This window comes from Hoplias malabaricus, chromosome 8, assembly GCF_029633855.1.
Source record: "Hoplias malabaricus isolate fHopMal1 chromosome 8, fHopMal1.hap1, whole genome shotgun sequence".
NCBI lineage: Eukaryota > Metazoa > Chordata > Actinopteri > Characiformes > Erythrinidae > Hoplias > Hoplias malabaricus.
In genome coordinates, this window is record NC_089807.1 from 45138042 (window position 1) to 45165541 (window position 27500).

The 27500-nt window shown below is 47.4% G+C and overlaps 1 protein-coding gene across 1 annotated transcript in view; it reads left to right on the plus strand.

Annotated features, from left to right (window-relative positions):
• Positions 1–27500, plus strand: part of cntln (centlein, centrosomal protein) — a 66568-nt gene that overhangs the window by 15984 nt on the left and 23084 nt on the right. Inside the window, exons 9-14 of the mRNA XM_066678300.1 lie at positions 6764–6938; positions 7304–7511; positions 9576–9770; positions 11665–11740; positions 14683–14767; positions 15614–15822. Of these exons, the coding sequence (XP_066534397.1) occupies positions 6764–6938; positions 7304–7511; positions 9576–9770; positions 11665–11740; positions 14683–14767; positions 15614–15822 (948 nt within the window). The remainder of the gene's footprint in view (positions 1–6763; positions 6939–7303; positions 7512–9575; positions 9771–11664; positions 11741–14682; positions 14768–15613; positions 15823–27500) is intronic.

Below are 27500 nucleotides of genomic sequence, written 5' to 3' on the forward strand. Positions count from 1 at the left end.
AATGACCTCATCACCGTGCTCCAAACAAGGAGCCGATAACGAGGTGAGAACATCAGACCCTGGTGGATCTGCTTGTCTTTTTCTTTTCGGGCTGAAGTGTGTTTTAACTCCTCGCCACGTCCTGAAGCCACGGCTTTAGACTTTTACTTTATTTAGATACACACTCCCTGACGCTGAGGAGAGGAAACTTGTTCAGAAATAATAGTGTATTTATTAACCTTATGTATAAGGCCTGTGACGGGAGGGGTGTGAAGCTCCTCGGGTTTGGGCTGTGGAACCGTGGGACCGTGTGGAACTGTGTGAAACTGTGTTCTCCAGAGTGTGAAGCTCCATCCAGTCTCTTTAGTGTGAGCCGGTGCGGTTCCTCACAGAGGAAAAGCTCCTGGTGTAAAGCCCCCTCCTCAGAGTAGAACCATGATCTTAAGAGGAACATGAAACACAACCAACTCCTGAGACAGAACTTCCATGAGAAGCGTTCCACACACAATGCACTCTCTGCTCTTTACTGAGTAAAGCTGACGTTATCTCTGTGTGTTTGTGTGTGTGTGTGTGTGTTTGTGTGTGTGTGTTTTTGTGTGTGTGTGTGTGTTTTTGTGTGTGTGTGTGTTTTGTGTGTGTGTGTGTGTGTGTTTGTGTGTGTGTGTCTGTTTGTGTGTGTGTGTGTCTGTTTGTGTGTGTGTGTGTGTGTGTGTGTCTGTTTGTGTGTGTGTGTCTGTGTGTGTGTCTGTTTGTGTGTCTGTTTGTGTGTGTCTGTTTCTGTGTGTGTGTGTGTGTGTGTCTTTTTTTGTGTGTGTGTCTGTGTGTGTCTGTTTGTGTGTGTCTGTTTGTGTGTGTCTGTTTGTGTGTGTCTGTGTGTGTGTCTGTTTGTGTGTGTGTGTGTGTCTGTGTGTGTGTGTGTCTGTTTGTGTGTGTGTGTGTCTGTTTGTGTGTGTGTGTGTGTGTCTGTCTGTTTGTGTGTCTGTGTGTGTCTGTGTGTGTGTGTGTGTGTGTGTGTCTGTCTGTTTGTGTGTCTGTGTGTGTCTGTGTGTGTGTTTGTGTGTGTGTGTTTGTGTGTGTCTGCTTGTGTGTGTCTGCTTGTGTGTGTGTGTGTGTGTGTGTGTGTCTGTGTGTGTGTGTGTGTGTGTGTCTGTTTGTGTGTGTGTGTGTGTTTGTGTGTGTGTGTTGGTTTAACCCTTTCCACATCTCTCCTGGTGACAGTCCAGTGTTATTTGAGGTTATCGTCCAGCCCCTAGTTTTAGAGGTTAATAAATACTTCGCTATGTTAAAGGAGACGTATTACACCTCTTTTTAATCAAGTTAGAACAGGTTTATGGGCGGCACACAACACACTCATGAAGTTCTCACACACAGAGAGATCAGCAGCTCTGTTGTTGGTAGTTTCTGTCCCAATCACGAAGGCTCTGTTTAAAGGCTCTGTCACTTTTTTCCAAATGAGCTGTTGCTGGCCACGCCCCCATCCCCATGTTTACACAGGTGAGGGGCGGTGCCAGGGTGGTTCTATGCAAATGTCCTTATTGTGACGTAGAAGTATGATTCCTGACACCGAACTCCTTCAGCGAACTCTCAGAAAACAGAGGGAAGGGTTTGTTTCATACTTGGAACGTTTATAGGAGCTGTTCTTCACTCGCTCACAACACACACGCTGTTCTTCACTCGCTCTCAACACACACACTGCTCTTCACTCGCTCTCAACACACACACTGCTCTTCACTCGCTCACAACACACACGCTGTTCTTCACTCGCTCACAACACACACGCTGTTCTTCACTCGCTCACAACACACACACTGCTCTTCACTCGCTCACAACACACACGCTGTTCTTCACTCGCTCACAACACACACGCTGTTCTTCACTCGCTCACAACACACACGCTGTTCTTCACTCGCTCACAACACACACACTGCTCTTCACTCGCTCACAACACACACGCTGTTCTTCACTCGCTCACAACACACACGCTGTTCTTCACTCGCTCACAACACACACGCTGTTCTTCACTCGCTCTCAACACACACACTGCTCTTCACTCGCTCACAACACACACACTGCTCTTCACTCGCTCACAACACACACGCTGTTCTTCACTCGCTCACAACACACACACTGCTCTTCACTCGCTCTCAACACACACACACGCTGCTCTTCACTCGCTCTCAACACACACGCTGTTCTTCACTCGCTCTCAACACACACGCTGTTCTTCACTCGCTCACAACACACACGCTGTTCTTCACTCGCTCACAACACACACGCTGTTCTTCACTCGCTCACAACACACACGCTGCTCTTCACTCGCTCACAACACACACGCTGTTCTTCACTCGCTCTCAACACACACGCTGTTCTTCACTCGCTCACAACACACACGCTGTTCTTCACTCGCTCACAACACACACGCTGTTCTTCACTCGCTCACAACACACACGCTGCTCTTCACTCGCTCACAACACACACGCTGCTCTTCACTCGCTCACAACACACACGCTGTTCTTCACTCGCTCTCAACACACACGCTGCTCTTCACTCGCTCACAACACACACGCTGTTCTTCACTCGCTCTCAACACACACACTGCTCTTCACTCGCTCACAACACACACACTGCTCTTCACTCGCTCACAACACACACGCTGTTCTTCACTCGCTCACAACACACACACTGCTCTTCACTCGCTCTCAACACACACACTGCTCTTCACTCGCTCACAACACACACGCTGTTCTTCACTCGCTCACAACACACACACTGCTCTTCACTCGCTCTCAACACACACACTGCTCTTCACTCGCTCACAACACACACGCTGTTCTTCACTCGCTCTCAACACACACGCTGCTCTTCACTCGCTCACAACACACACACTGCTCTTCACTCGCTCTCAACACACACACTGCTCTTCACTCGCTCACAACACACACGCTGTTCTTCACTCGCTCACAACACACACACTGCTCTTCACTCGCTCTCAACACACACTGCTCTTCACTCGCTCTCAACACACACTGCTCTTCACTCGCTCACAACACACACGCTGTTCTTCACTCGCTCACAACACACACGCTGTTCTTCACTCGCTCTCAACACACACACTGCTCTTCACTCGCTCACAACACACACACTGCTCTTCACTCGCTCTCAACACACACACTGCTCTTCACTCGCTCACAACACACACGCTGTTCTTCACTCGCTCACAACACACACGCTGCTCTTCACTCGCTCTCAACACACACTGCTCTTCACTCGCTCACAACACACACGCTGCTCTTCACTCGCTCACAACACACACACTGCTCTTCACTCGCTCTCAACACACACGCTGCTCTTCACTCGCTCACAACACACACGCTGTTCTTCACTCGCTCACAACACACACTGCTCTTCACTCGCTCTCAACACACACACTGCTCTTCACTCGCTCACAACACACACGCTGTTCTTCACTCGCTCACAACACACACACTGCTCTTCACTCGCTCACAACACACACACTGTTCTTCACTCGCTCTCAACACACACGCTGTTCTTCACTCGCTCTCAACACACACGCTGTTCTTCACTCGCTCTCAACACACACGCTGTTCTTCACTCGCTCGCAACACACACGCTGTTCTTCACTCGCTCGCAACACACACGCTGTTCTTCACTCGCTCTCAACACACACACGAGGATGGTCTCAGATCACTAAGGGTGAGAGGGTGAGAGAACTGAGAGCAGAAGAGAGGCCCGGAACATGTCGTGTTCTTTTCTGGACCGGCCGCCTGAGTGAAGCGAGCCCTGGTGATAGAGCCTCGTCCTCGTTTCCCTGCAGCTGTTCGACTGGAGGATGCTCGGGTGCACGTCCTGTAAGAAACATGCAGAAGCAATTACTGTGAAGTGTATTTAACTCTGCAGAAAAATTACACAGCCCTTATTTAACGAGACGTTATTTAACGGCACGCCGTCGTGGCTGGAGGGTGTTTGGTGGGCCGCGGGGGGCGCTTTTGAGCGGAGGAATGAACGGAATGAAATGGGTTTGCGGAGTAATTCAGAGCATATGATGGCACTGAGCTGAGAGCCAGCACCTGCCATATGGCAAAGTAATGGGGGCTGTCATCGCCTTTATTACTGAATGACAAGCACCATGTTAAACCAAATAACCGACTGGGGGGTGGCCCAGCCCGTTAACACGCTGTAATGTGCGGAAGTGAGTGCGCGCGTGTGTGTGTGTGTGTGTGTCACCCACGTTCCTGGCAGGCTGTTGTCAGCGAGGCGTAAAAGGCCTAATGTTGTTTGAAAGATGGCGTGCTGCAGCTAGAAGACCCAGTAAAAGGGGAAGTGGATTTGCCTCGGGGTAAACACCCAGCAGGCTCTCTCTCTCTCTCTCTCTCTCACTCACACACACACATACACACACATGTCCTCTCTCTCCCTCTCTCACACACACACACTCTCTCTCTCTCACACACACGTTCTCTCCCTCTCTCTCTCACTCTCTCTCTCTCTCTCTCTCTCTCTCTCACACACACACACACACATATATACTCTATCTGTATAAGTGGATTTTTTTCACACTTTGCAGTTGTTTTATTCTTCTATCAGGGCAGTGCTCTGTTGCCGCTGTCACACTGAGGTTGTGGGTTCGATTCCCACTCTGGGTGACTGTCTGTGAGGAGTGTGGTGTGTTCTCTCTGTGTCTGCGTGGGTTTCCTCCGGGTGACTGTCTGTGAGGAGTGTGGTGTGTTCTCTCTGTGTCTACGTGGGTTTCCTCCGGGTGACTGTCTGTGAGGAGTGTGGTGTGTTCTCTCTGTGTCTGCGTGGGTTTCCTCCGGGTGCTCCGGTTTCCTCCCACAGTCCGAAAACACACGTTGGTAGGTGGATTGGAGACTCAAATGTGTCTGTAGGTGTGAGTGTGTGAGTGAATGTGTGTCGCACTGTGAAGGACAAGTGCCCCCTCCAGGGTGTGTTCCCACCTTGCACCCAGTGATTCTGGGTAGACTCTGGACCCACCGCCGCCCTGAACTGGATAAGGGTCACAGACAATGAATGAATGAATGTTCTCATGTTGGTGGATTGGTCAGTTCTTATATTGATATCTGCAGCGGTTCCCTTCTACTTTTGATTGATTTTTAACTGTTCTCATCGTTTATTGGTTGTCTTCTGGTGTTTGTCCAGTTTCCTGTTGCTCTCCACTTGGTTCTTAACTCAGTTTTACAGCTTTGTCATCAGCCATTTTTGGTCCCATACTCACCACATTATTCACCTCTTGATGGAGAACACAGCCGCTCCCAGACTCCTGATTAGAGCTGCTCCTTCTTTCTTACCGTGGGAGATTTTCACGGCTGAGCCTTTTGTCCGGAGACAGTTTCTGACAAAGCTTTCCAAGAGTTAAGACGATGTTTCTGGCATCTCCCGGAGAAGCGGACCCTGGCAGCCGATCACGCTGGAAGGACAGACAGCTGAGAGTACTGCTGTTACTGCCACTTAAATGTCTTCCGGACACTTGAGTTCAGGAGAGCCGCTCAAACCCCAGCCGTCTGATCCATCCATCCAGGTGAAATTGCCTTATTTCCTCATCGGTGCGTCTCATAATGGCACTGATAGAGTGGAGGAGATGTTTGATAATAAACATGTCAAGCGTTTCTCTCACGCCTGAGGAAAGGCTCTCAAAGGTGAAATGATGCAGATGTGAGTGGCCCCTGTCATAAACCTTTACACACAGGGAAACTTTAAAGGAGAGGAAAGACACGCTCTACGCCTCTTAATGTCAATTAAAATAAAACCGCACCTCGGACCTCGACCTCGACCAGAGTTTCCTCCAGTTTCTCGGTTTTTAAAATATAAAATATAAGGTTTTATTTATTTATTCTTTGTGGACTCTCGAGAGGGAAGTGTGTTTTAGACCCCGGCGTACACACACTCCACCTCACACAGCTCTTAAAGGAACGGTAACATTAAAATAATAATAATAATAATCACACACATTACAAAAGTGTTGTGCTGCTCCACGGTGGCGTTCTCGTTACTCTGGGCTCTGTACCACGGAAACTGCACTATGTATCTTTTGCAGGATTGTAGGAAACTACACGCACTCCCTATTGATTGAAAAGTGAGTCACAGTCTGCGACTCTAGGGGGAGCCCAGGAGCAACAACACCACACCTCACCTAGTGTTGCTTTAAAACCTAGAGCCAATAAAATCAACATGAAGTGGAAATCCGACTCGTTTACTTCTTTAACTTCACACACATCCAAGTGAAACAGGACATTGGACGGGCAGTGATGTGGGCGGGGCATGGTTTTAATTCTGATTGGTTTCTGAAAAGCTGGCATTTCCAAAGTGTGTTTCTGATTCGCTCTCGTTTTTCTGAATCGACTCTTTCGAGCTGTTTGTTTAAATGAGTCAGAGTCAAATTTGACGAGTTACAGACGAGGGTCCAGCGGGGGGCGCTGTCGGGTGAAGCCCGTTTCACTTTCATCAGGTTCTTGAATCGGTCCGATGTACAATGACCTGAACACACCCATGTTGTGTCTGTTACCTCACACTCTTTAGGATGCTAGAGTCGGACCCTCAGGCTCAGCGCCGTGGTGTGTCAGAGGATGGGGGCGTGGTTATAGGTAGCAAACCAATCACACATCACTGTCTGTGTTTCTGAACTTGTGGTGAGGAAAGAGCTCTGGAGTCACTCATTCAGTGGCAGTCTGAGCTTTTAGTACTCTCTCTGTGTGTGTGTGTATGTGTGGGTGTGTGTGTGTGTGTGTGTGTGTGTGTGTGTGTGTAGATGGAGACGCTGGAGAGGAAGATGGAGTGTTTGGAGACAGAGTTGGAGAAGCTGAAAGAAGAGAATCAGACTTTACAGGAAGCTGCTGAACTCCTGTCCCAAGAGAGATCGGACCTCCAGGCCGCTCTGAAACGGGCCTCGTCCAGAGAACAAGCTGAAACTGAGCGGCTCAGAGGTGAGACCATGTAAAGGTTCTACAGTCTCGTTCAGATTAAGTAGAGTCCGACAGAAGCAGTGGTGAGTCTAGTTTTCCCGGACCATCATCGGCTGCAATCATGCGCCTGATTAAACTCGTGGGTGACGTCCTGTTTCAGCAACAGCATCAAATGTGGCCTTTACTGAGTCTCATGCAACCAATAACAACAGAGATCATTTACATACAGCAGCTTAGAGGCCCATGACCCTCCACCTTATAAACAGCCGTAACGCTGGCATCTAGTGGCCTGAATAGACCTTAGATTCTTCACTAAACTTCTGTTAGAACATGGCCCCTCAGTGGAGCTGGTCGCTCAGGGCCCACTGTGTGTCTGATTACTGCAGGTCTGCTCCAAGCCGAGGTGGAGTCTGTAGAGGAGCGGCTGCAGAGCTGCAGGAGAACTGAGGCGGAGGCTCGGAGAGAGGCGGCGGAGGCTCGGAGAGCGGAGGCAGAGCTCAGGAACGTCGTTCTGAGGTTCAGACAGGAGCTGGGGGTCCTGAGAGCGGAGAGAGACTTCCACAGAGCCGCTACTCGTCGCTGGAGCAAAGCTACGTATGACTCCGTCTGTTCCTGAACCTACAGCACACAGCACCGACATTCGGTTACCGTCACTAATATGTGCAGTTTCTCACAGTTAGCCGTAATATCAGCTGACGACTTATTTCCAGTGGGATTACATGTGTGGCCAAATGTTTGTAAACACTGATTATACACACACACACACAGTTTGTACAGTCTCCATAGTAAAGCCTGAAATAGAACGTGACGCACATGGGCCTTAGTCTGTGTGCTAGTGGATTATAATGGCACTGCTTGAGTGAATGGTCCCTACACTGTTCAACTCTACTGGACTTTACTGGACTCTGTTGGTCTCTACTGGACTCTGTTGGTCTCTACTGGACTCTAGTGGTCTCTACTGGACTCTGTTGGTCTCTACTGGACTCTACTGGTCTCTACTGGACTCTACTGACTCTACTGGTCTCTAGCGACTCTACTGGACTCTACTGACTCTACTGGTCTCTAGCGACTCTACTGGACTCTACTGACTCTACTGGTCTCTAGCGACTCTACTGGACACTACTGGACTCTACTGGACACTACTGGACTCTACTGACTCTACTGGTCTCTACTGACTCTACTGGACACTACTGGACTCTACTGGTCTCTAGCGACTCTACTGGACACTACTGGACTCTACTGACTCTACTGGTCTCTACTGACTCTACTGGACACTACTGGACTCTACTGACTCTACTGGTCTCTACTGACTCTACTGGACACTACTGGACTCTACTGACTCTACTGGACTCTATTGGTCTCTACTGGACTCTACTGACTCTACTGGTCTCTAGCGACTCTACTGGACACTACTGGTCTCTACTGGACTATACTGACTCTACTAGTGTCTAGCGACTCTACTGGACACTACTGGACTCTACTGGACTCTACTGGTCTCTACTGGTCTCTACTGGACTCTACTGACTCTACTGGTCTCTAGCGACTCTACTGGTCTCTACTGGACTCTACTGGACTCTACTGGACACTACTGGTCTCTACTGGACTCTACTGGACTCTACTGACTCTACTGGACTCTATTGGTCTCTACTGGACTATACTGACTCTACTGGTGTCTAGCGACTCTACTGGACACTACTGGACTCTACTGGTCTCTACTGACTCTACTGGTCTCTATTGGACTCTACTGGTCTCTACTGGATACTACTGGTCTCTACTGACTCTACTGGACTCTACTGGTCTCTACTGGATACTACTGGTCTCTACTGACTCTACTGGTCTCTACTGGATACTACTGGTCTCTACTGACTCTACTGGACTCTACTCTCTGATTGGTCCCTGGTTGGTTTCCCACAGCTCCCCCCTGAAATGTATCAGTGTCGTCTCTAACCCCGTCTCTAAGGGGAACAGTGGTCTTTGGAAACCACAACAACGGCGGTGGTAACGTTAAGCGGTGTTTACTCATGGTGTATCGGCGTGTTGTTGTTGTTTGGGACTGAACACAGCTCCGTCATCAGTTCAGACAGATCAGTAGAGTTTGTTCCTTCCTTGTTGCAGCGTCCAGCTCTCACTGGATTCTTTCGTCGGCCACCGATCCGAGGAGCGTTTGAACCTCTTCAAAAGACCACGGCGTCATTTTACGAGCTGCCGTCGTGAGTCGGATAAAAACAAACGTGATCTCTGCTGCAGCTGGAGATTTTACAGATGGAGAGTTGGTGCTGGTCGTCTGCGTTGCGTGGCGTAGAGTGACGACTCTCTGACAGTGGAACAGCACCATACACATGGTCAGTGTTGGGCTGTGGAGCAGTGGAACTGTTCTCTGGTGTGACCCAGTGCTGCTTTATGCTGACAGCAGTGTTCCAACATCTAGAGTAGAGTCTCCCAGGACTCTGCAGTGAAGAGAAGAACACACTCCTGATTAACTTTGGATGGGCTTCTGGCCTTTTAGCAGACCACAGTAGTCTGCGTGTGTATCTGTTTGAAGAGTGTATAAAGTGTGTTTGTGTGTGTGTGCGTGTAGAATCTTTCTCTGTTTACATTTATTTAGCTGCTCTTATCTTGATCCATCTGTATCTTTATTTTTTTTTAATCTTTCTGCAGGTCCCGAGTCCCAGTGATCAGACCCAGAGGCCCGAGCAGAACACACACTCACTCACGCTCTGATCAGCTGCACAGGACACACACACACACTCGCACAAGCTCAGAGAAGCCGCGCAGGACACACACACACTCAGAGAAGAAGCGCAGGACACACAGCCCTGCCAAGGACGAGTGGGAGGACATGAGTCCAGACAGGTACACACACACACACACACACACACATACAGGCTCTCGCTGGTTTTCCCCCGGCCCCTTCTTTTTATCTGTCTCTTTCCCTCCTGTCTCCATCCCTCGCTCTCTCATTATTTTTTCCGGCCAGAGGGACAGCGCGCATATGCAAAGAGCCATAAGCAAGCGGCGTGATTGAGTCCCAGCTCGAGTCTCGTTGGTATTCAGAGGAGGAGGTGGAGAGGAAGGGAGGTGGAAGAAGGAGAGGAAGAAGACGGAGAAGAAGAAGGCAGAGTGAGAAGAGAGAGAGAGAGAGAGAGAGAGAGGGAGGGGGGTGGAGAAGGAGCAAGGGAAGGAGGGGGAAAAAAAACCTGTCAGATCCCTTTTGAAATATCCTGGGACGTCTTGCTCGCAGCTTATTGACTGAAATTTGCATGCGGAATTAGCCACCTCTGAGCCGGAGCCGGGAGAGAGCCGGGGATCGCCTCCGTCCGCGAAAAAACGCCATCTTCCAGCCGTCACGAAGCTCTGGAAACTGACAGTTTGGCAGCTTGATTTAATTTGCGGCTCCTTTGCATATCTCCCCCCCCCAACACTCACCCCCCACCCCCCCCATCCCCAGCTCGACACAGCAGCGATCCGAGGCCCGGTCGGGTTCAGCTTACGACACGTTTCCTGCTCCACAAGCAGCCGCTGCCTTCCCCCTCCCTCATTTAGCCGAATACATTTTGAATGACCCTCCCCGGCTCACTGGCAGATGTTTACAAGCTGTTTAACATCCTCCAAATTAAGAAGCATCTACTGTAATTATTCTGTGTATGTTTTATTCAAAGCCACGGAGCTCAGCGAATGGAAAAGGACCTGGAATCATTTTAATTTTTTTATTTTTTAAAGGCTGTAACTCTCGTGTGTAAAGAAACATCGCTCGTCCTGCACCACGCAGTGTTTTTATATAAACATCAACCATTAACAGGAGCCAAAGGACAACGTGCCCAGTGCCGAGCCTGAGCTGGAGGGGTGTGTGACGCGGAGCAGGGGAACAGTGTTCTCTGGAGCGCTCGACCTTTGGGATGAGTTGGAGTGGTGTTATTAATCGTACAGCAGCAGCTCCTGACCTCACTGAGGCTCACCAAAAAGTTCTCACCGCCATGTTCATCGCTGCCAGATGTTTCCAGAGTGTTTTAAATCGACCCAAAGAATGGCACAGAAAAGAATAAAGAATAGGGCCTGCAGTGTATTTAATTTACTTAGTTTTAATAGTTTATTAATGATTTTATTTTCGTGTCGAAGGCTGTAGCTGGGTGTAAACCACGCTGAGACCAGGCGGCTCCTCAGACACAGAGTGCCATTATGAGGCACTGAAGTGTGTCTAAGTGAGGCTCTCGCATGCTAAACAGTGTAAATAACACACACACACACACACACACACACACACACACATCCATTCAGAATCCAAGCAGGCCTCTGTACTAATATTTTATGCGTACTAGCTCATTTTATATTATGTGCATATTGATCTGGGCCGGGTAAAATGCTGCCGCATGAATAAAAATGTACTTTATATATGTTCAATTGATTGTGTGTATGTGTGTGTGTGAGGGAGAGAGGGATAACTGACTCTGTACAGCTGTTACACATGTTAATATACATATACACATCTCTGCTGGTGCAGCTACACTTTCCTCTGTTTTTGTCGTTGTTTACTGTAACTCTAAAGCCCCAGTCCTGTCCCTGGTGAGAACACTTTGTGATGAAGGGGTCAGTAGACACTCTGTTTGTCTTTGTGCTGTAATCCTGGGATGAAGTGGAGATGTGATAAAGCTGTGTGGCACTGATGAGGATGATGATGATGGTGATGGTGATGTACACAGTCACAGTGCAATGTTAACTCTGACCGTGTGGATGCTGTGTTCGTTTGCAGTGAGACGGAGGAGTTCTCGGACAGTCTGGAGAGTCGTCCTCCTTCAAGAGCTCGCCGCGGTCCGTCTGTGTCCAAGGTCAGCCTCATCTCCGTCAGCTGATGGTTTGTGTGTAATGTCAGGTGTCCAAATAAACGTTAGTGTTTTTATGTAAAGTATCTTTGTAATTTAAACATTCTTTGCTCTTTTGTCAGTTTACGGTGACTGTCTGTGAGGAGTGTGGTGTGTTCTCTCTGTGTCTGTGTGGGTTTCCTCCGGGTGACTGTCTGTGAGGAGTGTGGTGTGTTCTCCCTGTGTCTGTGTGGGTTTCCTCCGGGTGACTGTCTGTGAGGAGTGTGGTGTGTTCTCCCTGTGTCTGTGTGGGTTTCCTCCGGGTGACTGTCTGTGAGGAGTGTGGTGTGTTCTCCTTGTGTCTGCGTGGATTTCCTCCGGGTGACTGTCTGTGTGGAGTGTGGGTGTTCTCCCTGTGTCTGCGTGGGTTTCCTCCGGGTGACTGTCTGTGTGGAGTGTGGGTGTTCTCCCCGTGTCTGCGTGGGTTTCCTCCGGGTGACTGTCTGTGTGGAGTGTGGTGTGTTCTCTCTGTGTCTGCGTGGGTTTCCTCCGGGTGACTGTCTGTGAGGAGTGTGGTGTGTTCTCCCTGTGTCTGCGTGGGTTTCCTCCAGGTGACTGTCTGTGAAGAGTGTGGTGTGTTCTCCCTGTGTCTGCGTGGGTTTCCTCCAGGTGACTGTCTGTGAGGAGTGTGGTGTGTTCTCCCTGTGTCTGCGTGGGTTTCCTCCAGGTGACTGTCTGTGAGGAGTGTGGTGTGTTCTCCCTGTGTCTGCGTGGGTTTCCTCCGGGTGACTGTCTGTGAGGAGTGTGGTGTATTCTCCTTGTGTCTGCGTGGGTTTCCTCCGGGTGACTGTCTGTGTGGAGTGTGGGTGTTCTCCCTGTGTCTGCGTGGGTTTCCTCCGGGTGACTGTCTGTGTGGAGTGTGGGTGTTCTCCCCGTGTCTGCGTGGGTTTCCTCCGGGTGACTGTCTGTGTGGAGTGTGGTGTGTTCTCTCTGTGTCTGCGTGGGTTTCCTCCGGGTGACTGTCTGTGAGGAGTGTGGTGTGTTCTCCCTGTGTCTGCGTGGGTTTCCTCCAGGTGACTGTCTGTGAAGAGTGTGGTGTGTTCTCCCTGTGTCTGCGTGGGTTTCCTCCGGGTGACTGTCTGTGAGGAGTGTGGTGTATTCTCCTTGTGTCCGAGTGGCTTTCCTCCAGGTGACAAGTGTTTATACTTCCGCGTTGTCGTCTGCGTCGCTCTGCAATTACACTGCCACACCACTAGGGCTGAATCTCAAACAGTCACTTTAAAAAGGGCAGAGAATGTTTGTTCATTGAATTACAGTTATGTGTTACACAAAAACATTTTAAATCTTATTTGTACCCCTGATACATCTTTAATGAACATTAAAATGTTGTGTTAAATGTAGAAACAAAGGTGAATAGTGCGGAGGTCTGCTGGTGACACCCCTTCATAATAAAAGACATGCAAGTGATTAAATATAAAAATAAATGCGAGGACATCACTAAAAGCAAGACTAGGTAAGATCTGGTATTTTTGCTCCTGGGCTCCTCCTACAATTGCAGAGTGCAGTTCATATTACAGCACTGTCCTTAAATCGAGTGAGGTGGGGGTGGTGTCCTACCCTCCTCTATAGTTACATAGTGCAGTTTCAGCAGTGCTGAGCCCAGAGTAGCAACAACAGAAGCTCTATTCTCTCTGTTACAGCTCAGTGGAGCATCACACTGACAATGAAGCTGTAATTACAAGGTAAAAATACTACCTAGTGTGGCTTTAATGAGATCCTAAAGCATGATAACAACGTAATAAAGCATGGGAACCTGACCCTACCGCAAGGAGACGTCATGATTGTGTGGGAAGACATTTTGTTTAATGACTAGTTGCTATTTAATAAGCTGTGGGAACAAGATATTTAAATCCCCACTCTTCTACAAGTCAGTCCCGTGCACTAAATATCTAGATACCATTCACGGTTAACCTCATCTTTACCCTCTGAAGTAAACGCGGGCCCAGCCTGTGATTGGACAGACTCGAATGTGGGGGCGGGGCATCTCGTTTTATCTCGTGTTTTCTGACACTGTGCTAGTTGGTGGGGTCCATATATACACAATATATTTAAGGTACATTTAATGCCCTTGTTGCACCTCTGAGTGTAACTGTGCCCTGCTTGCGCCCCCTGGTGAACAGAAGAGTTCCTGTACAGTGCCTTTTTCCTGACGGTGTGATTGTGGTGTAACCGCAGTCTGATCCTTCAGCTCTGGACACTGTATTTTTCTGGGATTTGTCCTGGGAGTGTTCCTGAGTCACTGATGTACTGTACCTGTGTGTGTGTGTGTGTGTGTGTGTGTGTGTGTGTGTGTGTGTGTGTGTGTGTGTGTGTGTGTGTGTGTGAGAGAGAGAGAGAGAGAGTGAGTGAGGTGGAGAGTTGCTGCCAGGTTCCTCCTGAACACTCTTGTATTCTTCTCATCTGTCTCTGGGGCTTAGTCTTTCTTTCTCTCTCTCTCTCTCTCTCTCTCTGTGTCAGCTGTTCTCTCAGATCCTTCTCTGTCTGTCTCTCCCTTCAGAGAGTGCCTGAAGGTTGGGTAATTGTCCCTTTCTCTCTCTCTCTCTGTCAGCTCCTCTCTGAGATGCTCTCTCTCCCTGAGTGTGTCAGCTCTTCTCTCAGATCCCTCTCTCTCCCTCTCTCTCTCTGTTTGTCAGCTCCTCAGGCTCACCACTCTGTGACAGCTGTAGCGCCTCTCTCTGCTCGTGTCACGCTAAAGAGCTTCCGGATGAATCCGTGATCAAACCGAAGGAGACGAGGGAGAGAGGGAGTGATCAAAACCTTTTAACCAGCACTCGATACAAACCAGGGGCAAAAAGCCGCGGCTGCTTTGAAGTGACTACAAACGCTGCTACGTGTCACAGGAAGCGCCACGTTGCTTCACGTTAAACTGTTGCCCAGGATTAACGCTGTCGTGTTCTGTCTCCCCTCAGGGCGGCAGGTACGCGCTCGCTGCTAACGGAGACGAGCTCAGAGACGACTTCAGCACTAATCAGCCTCAAAGAGCCCCGGGCACAGGTAGCTGAGGGCGGACGATTCAGCAGAGACCTCACATCACGATACTTAAGGATATTCTTAAAATACATTATATTTGATCACAGATATGTGTGTCTTTATTAGGTGTGAGTGTTTATGGAAGTACTCATCACTAAACAACACAAGCCCCTCCCAAAAAACCTCAAACTAATCCCTAAACAATTCAGCCCCTCCCAAAACAACACAAACTCATCCCAAAACAACACAAACTCATCCCAAACAACACAAAATCATCCCAAAACAACACAAACTCATCCAAAAAAACTCGAACTCATCCCAAAACATCACTCAATCGCAAAACAACTGAATCTCATCCCTAAACAACACAAACTCATCACTAAACAACTCAAGCCCCTCCCAAAAAACCTCAAACTAATCCCTAAACAACTCAAGCCCCTCCCAAAAAACCTCAAACTAATCCCTAAACAACTCAGCCCCTCCCAAAACAACACAAACTCATCCCAAACAACACAAACTCATCCCAAAACAACACAAACTCATCCAAAAAAACTCATCACAAAACATCACTCAATCGCAAAACAACACAAACTCATCACTAAACAACTCAAGCCCCTCCCAAAAACCTCAAACTCATCCCAAAACAACTCAAACTCATCCCTAAACAAATCAACCCCTCTCAAAACAACTCAAACCATTCCCAGAACAACAGAAAAACAATACAACACAAATCCCTTCCAAATACAATACAGACCCCACCCCATGTATTTAAATACAAAAAAACCTTGGCTGGAAGCATAGCTGTGGATTTGCTGCACATCGTTTAACCTGTCGGATGAAGCTTACTGTCGCTCCTGTTTCCGTCTGCAGAGAGAAAGGGTCAGAAGAAGACGAGGAGAATGAAGAACACCGTTCTCCATCACAGACTGCTCTCTCTGCAGCAGCAGCTTGCAGTTCTACAGTCGGCCAACAGGGCGGCGACACAAACAGCAGAGGAGCTCAGGGAGAAACACATTCGAGCTCAAACTGAACTCGAAACCCTCACACACAGACTACAGGCCAGCAAACAACTCTCACAGGTACAACACACCTACTATACAACTGCAACACACCTGTACACCTTTAACACAACTACAACACACTTACTGTACACCTGCAACACACCAGTACACCTTTAACACAACTACAACACACCAGTACACTTACAACACACCAGTACACCTTTAACACAACTACAACACCCCTACTGTACACCTGCAACACACCAGTACAACTTTAACACAACTACAACACACCTGTACACCTGCAACACACCAGTACAACTTTAACACAACTACAACACACCTGTACACCTGCAACACACCAGTACACCTTTAACACAACTACAACACACCAGTACAACTATAACACAACTACAACACACCTATACACCTACAACACACCAGTACACCTTTAACACAACTACAACACACCTGTACACCTACAACACACCTGTACACCTTTAACACAACTACAACACACTTACCGTACACCTACAGCACACCAATACACCTTTAACACAACTACAACACACCTGTACAACTTTAACACAACTACAACACACCAGTACACCTTTAACACAACTACAACACACCTGTACACCTACAACACACCAGTACAACTTTAACACAGCTACAACACACCAATACACCTTTAACACAATTACAACACACCTGTACACCTACAACACACCTGTACATCTTTAACACAACTACAACACACTTACCGTACACCTACAACACACCAATACACCTTCAACACAACTACAACACACCTGTACACCTACAACACACCTGTACACCTTTAACACAACTACAACACACTTACTGTACACCTACAACACACCAATACACCTTTAACACAACTACAACACACCTGTACACCTACAACACACCAATACAACTTTAACACAGCTACAACACACCAATACACCTTTAACACAATTACAACACACCTGTACACCTACAACACACCTGTACACCTACAACACACCAGTACAACTTTAACACAGCTACAAAACACCAATACACCTTTAACACAATTACAACACACCTGTACACCTACAACACACCAGTACACCTTTAACACAACTACAACACACCTGTACACCTACAACACACCAGTACAACTTTAACACAGCTACAACACACCAATACACCTTTAACACAATTACAACACACCTGTACACCTACAACACACCTGTACACCTTTAACACAACTACAACACACTTACCGTACACCTACAACACACCAATACACCTTCAACACAACTACAACACACCTGTACACCTACAACACACCTGTACACCTTTAACACAACTACAACACACTTACCGTACACCTACAACACACCAATACACCTTCAACACAACTACAACACACCTGTACACCTACAACACACCTGTACACCTTTAACACAACTACAACACACTTACTATACACCTACAACACACCAATACACCTTTAACACAACTACAACACACCTGTACACCTACAACACACCAATACAACTTTAACACAGCTACAACACACCAATACACCTTTAACACAATTACAACACACCTGTACACCTACAACACACCTGTACACCTACAACACACCAGTACAACTTTAACACAGCTACAAAACACCAATACACCTTTAACACAATTACAACACACCTGTACACCTACAACACACCAGTACACCTTTAACACAGCTACAAAACACCAATACACCTTTAACACAATTACAACACACCTGTACACCTACAACACACCCGTACACCTTTAACACAATTACAACACACATGTACACCTACAACACACCAGTACAAATTTAACACAGCTACAACACACCAATACACCTTTAACACAATTACAACACACCTGTACACCTACAACACACCGGTACACCTACAACACACCAGTACACCTTTAACACAATTACAACACACATGTACACCTACAACACACCAGTACAACTTTAACACAGCTACAAAACACCAATGCACCTTTAACACAATTACAACACACCTGTACACCTACAACACACCAGTACACCTTTAACACAACTACAACACACCAGTATACCTTTAACACAATTACAACACACCTGTACACCTACAACACACCAGTACAACTTTAACACAGCTACAACACACCAGTACAACTTTAACACAGCTACAACACACCAGTACAACTTTAACACAGCTACAACACACCAATACACCTTTAACACAATTACAACACACCTGTACACCTACAACACACCTGTACACCTTTAACACAACTACAACACACTTACCGTACACCTACAACACACCAATACACCTTCAACACAACTACAACACACCTGTACACCTACAACACACCAGTACAACTTTACCACAACTACAACACACCAATACACCTTTAACACAATTACAACACACCTGTACACCTACAACACACCAGTACAACTTTACCACAACTACAACACACCAATACACCTTTAACACAATTACAACACACCTGTACACCTACAACACAACTACAACACACTTACCGTACACCTACAACACACCAATACACCTTTAACACAACTACAACACACCCGTACAGCTACAACACACCAGTACACCTTTAACACAATTACAACACACCTGTACACCTACAACACACCAATACACCTTTAACACAACTACAACACACCTGTACACCTACAACACACCAGTACACCTTTAACACAACTACAACACACCCGTACACCTACAACACACCAGTACAACTTTAACACAGCTACAACACACCTGTACACCTACAACACACCAGTACAACTTTAATACACCTACAACACACCTGTACACCTTTAACACAGCTACCACACACCCGTACACCTACAACACACCAGTACAACTTTAACACAGCTACAACACACCTGTACACCTACAACACACCTGTACACCTTTAACACAGCTACAACACACCTGTACACCTTTAACACAACTACCACACACCCGTACACCTACAACACACCAGTACAACTTTAACACAGCTACAACACACCTGTACACCTACAACACACCAGTACACCTTTAACACAACTACAACACACCTGTACACCTTTAACACAACTACCACACACCTGTACACCTACAACACACCAATACACCTTTAACACAACTACAACACACCCGTACACCTACAGCACACCAATACACCTTTAACACAACTACAACACACCTGTACACCTACAACACACCAATACACCTTTAACACAACTACAACACACCTGTACACCTACAACACACCAGTACACCTTTAACACAACTACAACACACCTGTACACCTACAACACACCAGTACACCTTTAACACAACTACAACACACCTGTACACCTACAACACACCAATACACCTTTAACACAACTACAACACACCTGTACACCTACAACACACCAGTACACCTTTAACACAACTACAACACACCTGTACACCTACAACACACCTGTACACCTACAACACACCAATACACCTTTAACACAACTACAACACACCCGTACACCTACAGCACACCAATACACCTTTAACACAACTACAACACACCTGTACACCTACAACACACCAATACACCTTTAACACAACTACAACACACCTGTACACCTACAACACACCAGTACAACTTTAGCACAGCTACAACACACCTGTACACCTACAACACACCAATACACCTTTAACACAACTACAACACACCCGTACACCTACAGCACACCAATACACCTTTAACACAACTACAACACACCCGTACACCTACAGCACACCAATACACCTTTAACACAACTACAACACACCCGTACACCTACAGCACACCAATACACCTTTAACACAACTACAAAACACCCGTACACCTACAGCACACCAGTACACCTTTAACACAACTACAACACACCTGTACACCTACAACACACCAATACACCTTTAACACAACTACAACACACCTGTACACCTACAACACACCAGTACACCTTTAACACAATTACAAATATATACTCTAATATTGCGTATAACAAACCTACAAACTACAGCACACACCATGTCCTAAACCACATAAAGTCTATGACACCTTAACAAAGATCTTTCTTCCCTGCAATTCTCTCTCTCTCTCTCTCTCTCTCTCTCTCTCTCTCTCTCTCTCTCTCTCTCTGCCCTGGTCAGTTCAGTGTGCTTGTATCTGCCCTCATCATGATCAGGTTAATAAGAGTGTGTGTATGTGCCAGATCTCACTCACGTTATGTGTATCATTGTCAACACACTCACGCTGTGGGGACTTGTGTTCCTTGTGGGGACCTGAAGCTGGTTTCCTGAATTGAAGTCAGTCGATTATAAGGTGAAAACATTTTGAGGTTAGAATTAGTCGCAAGTCAATGTAATGACACCAAAATACCTGGAAACAAACGTGTGTGTGTGTGTGTGTGTGGTCAGAGGTCAGTGCTGGAGAGCAGCACGTCCTTCACCCTGGCCTGACCCCACCTCCCCTCTCTTTTGTGTGTTGCCCCTATTTGCAGGAATCATATTCATGGTTTTTTATAATCTATATTTTAAAGTGTTTTCATTTGTCAGGAATCTGAATAAATTCAACATTCCTCTCAGCTCTGAATTTATCTGAATGTAATACAGCTTTTTATGTGTTTGTAAGCAATGAATATGTTAAACAACAAAAAATAAAACAAGAAAACCCAGCGTGCCAAATACAGCAGCGTTAGAAACACCACACGAGGGTGTACTCCTCTCTAGACCTGTACATCTCTAATCAGGACGCTCTGGAGCAGCTGCACATGAGCCTTAGGTCACCGTGCTCAATGCCAAGTGAGGTCTAGATTGGAATAAAGTGTCCTGCCATTTCTGGGGAGACAGAGCTCTGTCCAATACCTTGGGGATGAGTTGGAGAGGTGGTGTAATCTCAAAGTAATCCTTCAGCATCAGCACTGATGAGGAGAGATTTACAGCAGCTCTAGGTCCTGCACTTGTTAGTGCTTTCTCTGTCATTTTAATGGTGCCATACACCCCTCGTCTCCACAGTGGAACACAGTTCTGTTTCTTAATGAAACGTCTGTGACCCTCTTTGGTCCAAACCCCACGAGCCCCACAGCAGTGTTCTCCCCCTGTGTAAACAGCCCCTGTTCAGAACGCCCGCTTTCAGCACCTGTTCCTTTAAATGATAATGAGCCGCTCGCTGTTCACCCCGACCCCGAGCGCACAGCAGTGAGGAGCGAGGAGCAGAAGCTCTGGTTTTTAGCCGTTTTCACTCTGTTCTCTTTCTTCTCCGTTTTTACTCAGTGCTCTTATTTCTCCGCGCTCGTTGTGTGTGTTTTGCTGAGTTTAACCTCGTCTTTGCGCTCTCACGTAAACACGGGTCCAGCGCTGTGATTGGACAGTGTTTTCTGACTCGGGCAGTGCACAGAACACTGACTGTGGGTCTAGTTTCACAGTGTGTGAGTTGATGGGCTGTAGATTCACACTTTAATGGGAACATGTGCTTAACGTGGGATATAATATTTCTAAACATTTCTGGAGGTTGTTTTTTGATTCCTCAGATCTAACTTCCTCTGAAGGGTCTCCTCACTGAGGAAGAGCTCATACTGAACCCTTGTTTTGGGCAGAAATTAAAGAAACGAAGGGTGGTCTCTGACTTTTGTGCAGTGCTGTATACACACTGACACACCCTAGGGTTACAGAGAGACATCGTCTAATCACACACACACACACACACACACACACACACACACACTTGCAGTTGGCCCAGCAGGTGTGCTGGTTGTTTGGACAGGTAGCAGACAGTGCAGGTACACTGATCTCACCTGGGAGCTGATTAAGAGGCTTCCTCATACAGGAGGTCAAAAAGGATGCCCTGACCACCGCGCAAACACACACACACATATACACACACACACACCCTCTCTGTTTGTGTCCTCCAAAAGCAGCGGGATGCAGCAGTAATGGTTGGAGAGGGAGGTGTGGGTGTTGTAGTATTAATGTGGCTGGGGGAGGGCAGTAGGTCTTTGCCCTGTTGCCCCCACGGTGCAATGCTGTGCTCTAATTGGCCGAATCCAGCCCCGGTGTCGTCGTCTGATTGGCCGGTGGCTGCTGGAGGAAAGCTGGTAAAGAACAGTATGAAGATTTCCTGTTTTCATCGCCACCAACTTTAAGACCATCGTTATCACCATCTTCAGGACTGAGGCATAATACGCTGTGTACTTTATTACAGTCAAACAACTACAATAATTAACCATGAGCGTTTAATCAGCCGCTGTTTGATCTTAAAGTGGAGATGCACCTGAGTCATTCTGAGTTATTATTCCCAGAGAGAAGAGCCACGCCGTCAGCTCCATCAGGATGTTTATCCCTTCTACAGCAGCACAGACAGTGTGTTTAGGAACAGTGTTCCTTTTGTTTTACTGTAGATACACTATTGAGGAGGTGTGTGTTTGTGTGTGTGTGTGTGTGTGTGTGTGCGGGGGGGGTTCTAACAGGAACCCAAAAAACACAGAACACACCTCAAACGTCCTCCTTGGAGAAGCTTCCCGCTGAAGCAGGTGTTTAAACCCGAGTTGGAGTCGCGTGGAACTGTGGCCGAACACTCGCTGTGCTCTGGGTTTAGCCAATCAGGGAAGAGCAGACCGCACCGGATCTGGTTCTGGTTCTGGTTCTGGTTCTGGTTGGTGAGCTACAGATTGTTAATATTGTTATTGTACGAGCGGAGAAACGTCCACGCGGCGAGCGGAGTCCTGCAGCGTGGAGAAGTCCCGACTTTGGGTTTTTACTTTTCATTTTACACCAAAATAAAATGTGTTTGCTATTGCTTAGTGTGTGTGTGTGTGTGTGTGTGTGTGTGTGGGTTTTCTGTGTGAGTTGAGACCCAGTCTCTGTAGTATTCTGCTGCTTCACTCTGGTATTGATCGTGCTGTCCAGTGTGTGTGTGTGTGTGTGTGTGTGTGTGTAGCCGATGTCAGTGAGATCACAGTCCAGTCAGAGTCAGCCGTACTGACCACTCTGTCCCTGAGGAAACACAACTGACACTCCACTGCGCTCTCTCTCTCTCTCTCTCTCTCTCTCTCCCTTTCTCTCTCTCTCTCTCTCTCTCCCTTTCTCTCTGTCTCTCTCTCACTCTCTCTCGCCCTTGCCTTGACTTGCTGTATCTCTTACTTTTTTCTCTATCTCTTTTTATTATTGTAACTTTTACCCTATTTCTCTCTATTTCTGCAAAAACATTTATAAACATGTTGTAACCATCACAGGCCCGTGTGTGTGTGTGTGTGTGTGTGTGTGATATCTCAGATGTCGGGGTGGTGAGAGTTTGATTGCTGACGGAAGGCAGCTGCTCATCTCTGAGTGGAACATGTTTTACAGCAATGCGACACTTTCAGCAGTCAATCATCACACACACACACACTCTCTCTCTCTTTTTCTCTCTCTCTTTCTCTCTCACTCTCTCTCCCTCTCTCTCTCTCTCTCTCTCTCTGTCCCTCTCCCTCCCCCTCTCTCTTCCCCTCTTTCTCTCTGTCACTCTCTGTCTATCTCTCTCTCTCTCTCTCTCTCTGTCCCTCTCCCTCTCTCTCTCCCCCTCTCTCTCTCTCTCTCTCTCTCTCTCTCTGTCCCTCTCCCTCCCCGTCTCTCTCTCCCTCTCTCTCCCTCTCTCTCTCTCTCTCTCTCTCTCTCTCTCTCTCTCTCTCCCCCTCTCGCTCTCTCTGTCACACTCTCTCTCTCTCTCTCTCTCTCTGATGATAAGTGCCTGTTGTCACACTCTCTGTGGTTAGTGTCACTGTGTTGGAGACACACTGTGGAATCAGAGTCAGTGAGGAGTCTTTATCCCATTACAGTCTGAGAGTCTGAGAGTGACGGAGCTGAGCTGCTCTTTATGATTTTCACTGCAGTGTGGTGACATTTTACACTGTGACAGTGTTCCAGCAACGATCCCCTGCTCAGACGACCGGGTTTGTGTTGACATCGAGTACCGGCACAGAACACACTTCAGCACACACTCACTGTGTGTTTAATTTATTTTAAAACATAAGAAAAAAGCATGTGTAAATGTGGCAAACTTCACACAACCACATCAGTCAGTGTTGAATGGGCTGCTGCTCAGGGCCACATCACACTCCTGACCATTCTCACCTGTTAATGCAGGAATGACCGTATTAAAGCTGCACTGTGTGAGTTTAAGCGTTTGGAGCCCCCTCTGATGGAAATATGGAATTGCATGAAACGTGCAGAAGATCATGTTGTAACACGGTTTGTGCTGCGTTACATTTCCCTGAGGGGATTTATCTGACGTCCCCTTTTTCCCCACGGTTCCTCACTCGTGAGCTGCACATACCTCGTGCCCCACTGTACCTCACTGTACCTCGCTGTCTCACCTCTGAGATGCACCTCCTGTTTGAACCCTCCTCTGTGACTTTAACTTGTAAAGGACCTTGTAATGTGCAGCTCTTATACGTCACACAGTTTCATACTCTACATCTAACCTCTGTGTATTTATCTCTGTTCCATACAAATATACCACTGTAGTATTTCACACTCTACACCTCCGACCGCTTTTAAACCTCCCGCCCCCTCTCCTCTCCTCGGAGTGCTGCTCGGAACTTTGTGAACCCTTTAGAATTTTCTCAACTTCTGCATAAATTCGGCCAAAAAACTTCATCAGAATTTCACACAAGTTCTAAAAGAAGATCAGAGGAACCGTATTTAACAGTGGATCATTTTCCTAAATAAATAAATGAAAAGTCTTTTTATCTTTGTCTCATTTCTTTGATTTGTTTCTCTTTGTTTACTTTTAGGGCTCCTGTGAAACGCTTTGCAGATATTCCACAAAATCTAAGAGTTCCCAAGCGTTCAAGAAAAACTGAACTTTAAAAACCTACTGTAACCCCTCGCTGTCCAGCACTGTCCACGTCCCAAAGCCTAGTGAGCGCGGGCTGTTCCAGTTCTTAGACACCTTAAATACACTGCCTACTGAGATACCTTAATCTGGCTGAACTTTAAGGCAGCATCGACTTGTTCCTCAACCGCTACGGCAATCCCATGATGCACTGCAGGCACGACTCCCGTCTGTTTCTGTCTGTATAATTAAAATCACGATTTAAAACATGAGAAGCGTGGTCCATGGCGCTGACGCTGAGTCGACCCTAGTAGAGGGTCGTAAACACCGGTCGTAGGCGGGACCGAACTCCATGACAGGCATCTAAATATAAACTGTACTGTATTACATCTGTATTACAGGGCTACTTCCTCTAGGACCTAAAAAAGAGGTCCCCCAGAGGAGGTAACCACCCCAGTGATGAGCATCAGAGGCAGTGTAGAGCCGGAGGAGTGTCGTAGAGAAGCTCTCAGTCGTCACAGAGACATGTGGTGATTAGATGTGTTTAAATCCCGATGTTCCCGGAGCAGGAGGTTAGTGCGGAGAGGACGGACAGGTGTGTAATGCCGCTGTGTTAATCTCCAGGTGGAAATCTGCCGCTTTTCCGTGTTGGGCTTTTGGGAAGAGTGTGGATTAGTGAGGGATTAGTCTCATAGAGGGAGGAGAGAACCTTCCAGAACGGCCGCTTACACCCCACCTCCCCCAAAAACGCAGCTAAGCTACGCTAACTCCTTCTCAGCTCACTAACCCCGGTGACGGATCGTCACTCCGCCGGAATCAGGACGTAAGAGCTAATCCTGCCCCTCTCTCTGTGCTCCCTGTGTTAGTTATTTTAGTGTTTTCCGTTCCTAGAGGAAGTAGTTCGTAATTAGAGCGCTGTGTGAAGTTTAGTCGCTTGAAAAAATGAGATTTAAAAAGCTGTTTATCTGAGCTAGGGTTAGGCTTCGGTTTAACCCCCAACAACCCCCCCACAATACGAGAGTAAAGCCCAACCACATTATTCCAGTGTGTGTGTGTGTGTGTGTGTGAATGTTATGGTTTAACCCTTTCCACATCTCTCCTCATGACAGTCCAGTATTATTTTGTTGTCGTCCAGTCCCTAGTTTCATTCATTCATTCATTCATGGCCCATAACCCTTATCCTGTTCAGGGTTGCGGTGGGTCCGGAGTCTACCCGGAATCACTGTGTGCGGACACCCTGGCGCAGCACGTAGTGTCTCTGTCACACAGCTCCAGGGTGTGTGAGGAGTTTGCTGTGTTCTTCGTTGGTAGGTGGAATGGAGACTCAAAAGTGTCCGTAGGTGTGAGTGAATGTGTGAGTGTGTGTCGCCCTGTGAAGGACTGACGCCCAGTGATTCTGGGTAGGCTCCGGACCCACCGCCGCCCTGAACTGGATAAGGGTTACAGACAGTGAGTGAATGAATGAATTTATTCATAAATGCTAGGACTGAGGAGAAAGGTGTGAGTGAGGTCTTTAAGCCTCTCGAGTTTGCGCTTTGGGAAAGGAGCTGAAATCCAAGCTGCGTTTTACAGGAAACTCCATCAGTGCCACGCGGTCCTCACACGGTGAAACATGAGGCAGAGAGCTTCTATTAAAAGGTGTCAGCAACCAGATAGCTGCCACACACACTCAGGTAGGAGCAGTGTTTCTGCCGCTGGTGTGTGTGTGTGTGTGTGTGTGTGGAGGTGATTTTGTCCTGTATTAGACACTGGTTTGATAGTGTAACTGGAGGAGAGTCCATTGTGTTGATGCTGTGGACAGAAATAGTGCTCAGTGATAAAAGTTGTGTGTGTGTGTGTGTGTGTGTGAGAGAGAGAGAGAGAGAGAGAGAGAGGCTGATACAGTGTGTGTGGTTTAACACTCTCTAACCACAACAAATACACCCTGTCCTTTACTAAACTGTTTATATGTGCAAGCATCTTTGTCACTCTCTCACTCTGTCTCTCTCTGTCTTCTCTCTCTCTCTCTCTGTGTCACTCTCTCCTTCCTCTATCACTCTGTCTCTCTCTCTCTGTCACTGTCTCCTTCCTCACTCTGTCTCTCATTTCTCTCTCTCTCTCTGCCTCTCTCCTTTTCTTGGTTTACTTTCTATCTGTTTCTCTCTTCTGTGTTACTTTGTGTGTGTGTGTGTGTGTGTGTGTGTGTGTGTGTGTGTGTGTGTGTGTGTGTGTGTGTGTGTGTGTGTGGAAAGCGATTAGCCGCAGTCCTCTGCTCTGAGCTCAGAACCCTGTTGTTAATCTCCCAGAGTGCACTGGGGCAGGTGGAGATGGCTCTATTATGGCTGCCAATCACAGCTCAGCGAGGGTCTGAATAAACAGCCTCATTTGCATACGAGAACTGTTTAATCATGAATTGTTGCTGACGTGGTATTCTCTGCGTCGTCGTTCGCTGGGGGACGTCCCGATCCGAAGATTTCATATCGAACCACTGTCACTTACGACGTTCACATCGCTCTTATATTTACAGACAATACACACACTTCAGTTACCCATCGACCTTTACATTAAAACCACCTCATTGTCCACTGACCACACGTGAGGGTGGATCAGACACAGCAGTGCTGCTGGAGTTATTAAACCCCTCAGTGTCTGAACTGAGAACAGTCCACCGACCAAAAACATCCAGCCGACAGCGTCCTGTGTCTCTGATGAAGGACTAGAGGACGAGCGACACACACTGTGCAGCGACAGATGAGCTACTGTCTCTGACTCTACATCTACAAGGTGGACCAACGAGGGAGGAGTGTCTCACAGAGTGGACAGAGAGTGGACACAGGGTTTAAAAACTCCAGCAGCACTGCTGTGTCTGATCCACTCTACACCAGCACCATTCTCTCGCTTTCATT